This window comes from Puccinia triticina, chromosome 8A (assembly GCF_026914185.1).
Source record: "Puccinia triticina chromosome 8A, complete sequence".
Classification (NCBI taxonomy): domain Eukaryota; kingdom Fungi; phylum Basidiomycota; class Pucciniomycetes; order Pucciniales; family Pucciniaceae; genus Puccinia; species Puccinia triticina.
Genome location: NC_070565.1, coordinates 1,317,751 through 1,321,827, shown reverse-complemented (window position 1 = coordinate 1,321,827; position 4,077 = coordinate 1,317,751). Strand labels below are relative to the sequence as shown.

Genomic DNA, 4,077 nt, shown 5'->3' with positions numbered 1-4,077 from the left:
ATACATCTGATGTATCAAGGATCAATTTGAGATGATGATTGAGCAGTTCCATGCCATAATCATAGTACATAACTACACCTGTTTCACTTATATTTCCATTCAGTTTGGTCAAAGCAAAAGATCTGGTGCAGTTGTCTTGGTAATATGAGGGCTTTGGGAACATTTTTTCTTGCACCACCCCATTAAGGTACCACAGAGATAAGCAATATATATAGCATAGGGGTAATAAAACTGTCTCCCATTGAGGCTCAGCCTGATAGTGTGACAAGCATGATCAATAGTTTTCATGTCACACTTCCAGAATGTATGCTTCATGGTTGTTGTTCAAATTTCTACTTGAGTATTAGGTGGTGAAATTGATACTTCCCAATTCAAGTAGGAAATCCGGTACTTTTGGGAGTTAGAAGTCAAATTCTTGGGAGTCAATCAGTTAAGAATATAGACTGGGTGCCAGCGTCCTGTTGAGATCTGAGCCTGCCAGAAGTGATCTGGAGTCCCAAAAGCTAGATTTCCATGTGTAAATCTAGACTCTTCGTGTCTATCTCCACAATTGCAAGGGTCCCAGTGGTGAGGGGGAGTCATCCACTTGGTGTCTTGTCAGATGAGCGACAATGAATCATGAGGGTCTTACCTGGTTTTACAGTCCGGGGTTGCCTAGTTGCACTCGGGGGTATGGGAGAGTGACTGGCGCAGAACCAGCGAAGAAAACCCAGCAGACACCCCAGCCATGACCACCTCACTCCAAGCCATGACCACCACAGCCTCTACCTCAACAACACCCTCCTCAGCCGACTCCCCAAAGAACAGGCAAACCGAACGATGTCTCAAGTGTTTGCTCGACCAGCCATCAAACCCGACCACTTGGATCCACTGCTCACTGTTCGCTCTTCCTGCATATCGATTTGTGCCCACTTGATAGCATCCAACCGTCTGATCTGATCTGTTCGGTTATGGGAAATGCATAGATGTTCCTCTGCCTGGCATTGGTCTTGTGTGACCATCAACCAACTCGATCCGATCGATATCATCGAAAAGGTAAACTAAGTCCCAAATCCCTTGTACAATCTGACTCGCAAGGAGTGAGAGATAGAGGAAAATCAGACAGAGATGGAGTGCTGTTGTTGAAAGTTGCAGACATTTTTTATCAAACTAATGGAAATCGTTTCCCTTTTGACCCCGAAAACCATCATCCTATTCCAATCAAACTTGAAACAATTGATGTGACAGTGGTTTTGTGGAAGTTGTACAAAGAAGGATCCTAATCTCCAGCCGATCTACAAGGAGCCACCCCGGAAGTCCAGCCGAGCGAAAGCGAAGAGGATCAACTATGCAGATTTGTCCAACGACCCATTAACGGACCCGGACCGGTTTGTCAAGCTAGCGAATTCCAAGACGAACGTGATCGATGGATTCGATGTCCCGAGTACGGTAAGCCCTCCTCCCCAAAAAAGATCCCCCCCCCCAGCGAGATCAGGTTGTTCGGTTTAAAGGGAGAGACTGGGGCTGAGCGCACTAAAGTCTGATGGATCGATTGTATAACTAGGGACCACACAAACCATTCCGGAAGATGAAGCCGGCTGAGCTCAGTCTGGAGTGGCTGGTCAACGACCCCCAGGCGATGACCGAGCCGATTGTAATAGATGATCGGGATGGTCTTGTGGCGCAGGGGATGCGGATGCCGTCGTCGGAGCTGACGATCACCCAGATCGCCGAGCTCGTCGGCCCGGAGACGCCGGTGGAGGTGATCGATGTCGCCAGCCAGGCCGAGCTCTCCCGCTGGACGCTCGGCCAATGGGCCCTCTACTATGATGACCCACGACGCGAACGCGTCAGGAACGTCATCAGCCTCGAGGTCTCCGATTCCCCCCTCGGCGGCGCCGTCGAGCTGCCCAAAATCGTCAACGATCTCGACTGGGTTAGCACCATCTGGCCAAGCCATCTACGCAAACTGGGTAGTGGTACATACCCCAAAGTGCAAAAGTATTGTTTGATGAGCGTCGCTCGCTGTTGGACGGTGAGTACTAGTAGCTAATAATGGCTAACTGAAAGAGAACAACCAGCTTTTCTCATATATCCCAGACTCCATGGAGATTAACCGACCCATCTGGCTTACTATCTCTTCCTCTTGCGCTTGACAATGTCGGGTTCTTTCTTTTTTGGAATTGTACTGGGGGTTGTCAAAATAGGATTGGCACATAGATTTTGCTGGTTCATCAGTCTTTTACCACATTCTGCGAGGAGCGAAGACCTTCTACTTTATTAGGCCCACGGTAGCGAATCTAGCTAAATATGAAAGATGGTCAGGGAGTTCCAAGTTGCAAGAGTCAACCTGGCTGGGAGACCAGGTGAATGTGGTGTACAAAGTTTCATTGACGGCCGGCCAGACGATGATGATCCCGACCGGCTGGATCCATGCCGTGCATACCCCGGTTGATTCCTTAGTCTTTGGAGGGAACTTCTTGCACAGTTTGAATATCCCCCTCCAGCTGAGGATCCATCAGATCGAGAACAATACCAAGGTGCCCAAGAAGTTCAGGTTCCCATTCTTCCTACCGATGCTCTGGTTCGCGGCCTCTCACTATCTCCGAAAGCTCGAGAGCGGCGATAATAATACCCAGAAGCCGTCCGATGACGCCCCAGACTCCCATTCGACCGTCAGGCCAGCCAACCTGGACTCCTTACCGACGATACCCCCACGGATCCTCGCGGGTCTTTCGACCCTGGCCGAATTTCTGCCCTCCCAAACCGAAATGTCGGGCGCCCATCCCGCACTCTCTTCCTCCGAACTGCTCGTGGTTTTGGAAGGCCATTTAGACACCACTCGGATGCCCAATCTGGGCCAGACGGCCGCCAACTTCCAGCACCTCTTGCGTCTCCACGCGTCCTCCACGGCCCTCTCTCCGACCAAAACCGAAGATAATCCCTCTCAAACATCGGCGGACAGCTCGACGGTCTGCAAAGAGAACGACGGCGCGGGCGGGGCAAAGAAGCCGGCCAAGAGTCCGCTCCAAATCACGCTGAAGCGGAAGAGCAGCAATCCTCCGGCAGCCGAGACGGGCGAGGAGGGCGCAGGAACGCCGGCGTCGAAGCCGCTGACACTGAAGCTCAAGAGCAAGCCGAGCGTCTCGCCCGTCGGGGGCCGGACGAAAGAGCCGGCGAAGAAGCCGGCCAAGAAGGCCAAGAAAGCCAAGACCCAAGACGTTCCCGATTCCACCACCTCCTCTACCGGTGGGACCGCGGAGGCCAGGAAGAAAGAGGCCGGCGAGATCCTCAGGATCGATAATCCGCCCCCCTCCACCCTCATCCATCGCGAGAAACGGCCCCGCCCACCAGGCCCCGCTCATCCGTACCCTGACCCCGTCGAGCCGATCGATCTCGAAGAGGTCGAGGTCCGGACCACTCGCGCTGAGAACTCCGTCCTCAGACGGTCTATTGACCCTGCCTCGGGCATGGTTGTCTTCGAAGTACGTCCCCTCCCCCCTCTGATCCTCTCTCTAAAAAGCTCGCTTTTCTGATCCCCCAGTTTCTTTTCTTTTCCACTTCTTCCCCCCCGGCGACACTCTCGTAGACCAGAACGGTAAAAACTATCATCGAAAAAGCCTTCTTTCCGCCCGTCTAACCATCCCCCTCCGTTTCTCTCTGCTTTCTGCTATTGGCCGCGGAGCCTCTTTTCTGTATACTTATTTACGTCGTTTGTTCCTTTTTATTCTTTGGTTTGTTCCTGCGCGAGTTGAAGATGGGGAATGGTTTTTTTTTGAGTTGAGTTGGGCTCTCAAAGTTTGAATCTATTTGAATTGTAGTAAAATAAGAACGAGCAAAAGAACAATACACTAAGACCTCAGGAGTAATCTGCTTTATTTTGGGCTGTTGAAATCTACGTCTTTGGTCAAGTTCCACCTTTTTGTCATTGCTGAGATAAGTATCTTGAGTCAGCAAAGAATACACGGCGCCACCTCTCCACAGAGTTTCTCCCTTTTTCCTTCCGATTGCTGTGGCAGCTGCCACGTGGTGTAAAACCCCCGTGGATTTCACAAACCTGTTGCAAGAACCAAACTCAGCCCCATATAGCCCTGCACT

The 4,077-nt window shown here is 51.4% G+C and overlaps 1 protein-coding gene across 1 annotated transcript; it reads left to right on the top strand.

Annotated features, from left to right (window-relative positions):
• Window positions 1-727: 727 nt before the first annotated feature.
• On the top strand, window positions 728-3,619 carry PtA15_8A139 (uncharacterized protein; the record flags this gene model as incomplete). Its single annotated transcript, XM_053171538.1, has 6 exons — window positions 728-879; window positions 966-1,035; window positions 1,228-1,428; window positions 1,544-2,014; window positions 2,187-3,464; window positions 3,569-3,619. 6 exons carry the CDS (start codon window positions 728-730, stop codon window positions 3,617-3,619), a joined length of 2,223 nt encoding a protein of 740 aa, XP_053022792.1.
• Window positions 3,620-4,077: the final 458 nt, after the last annotated feature.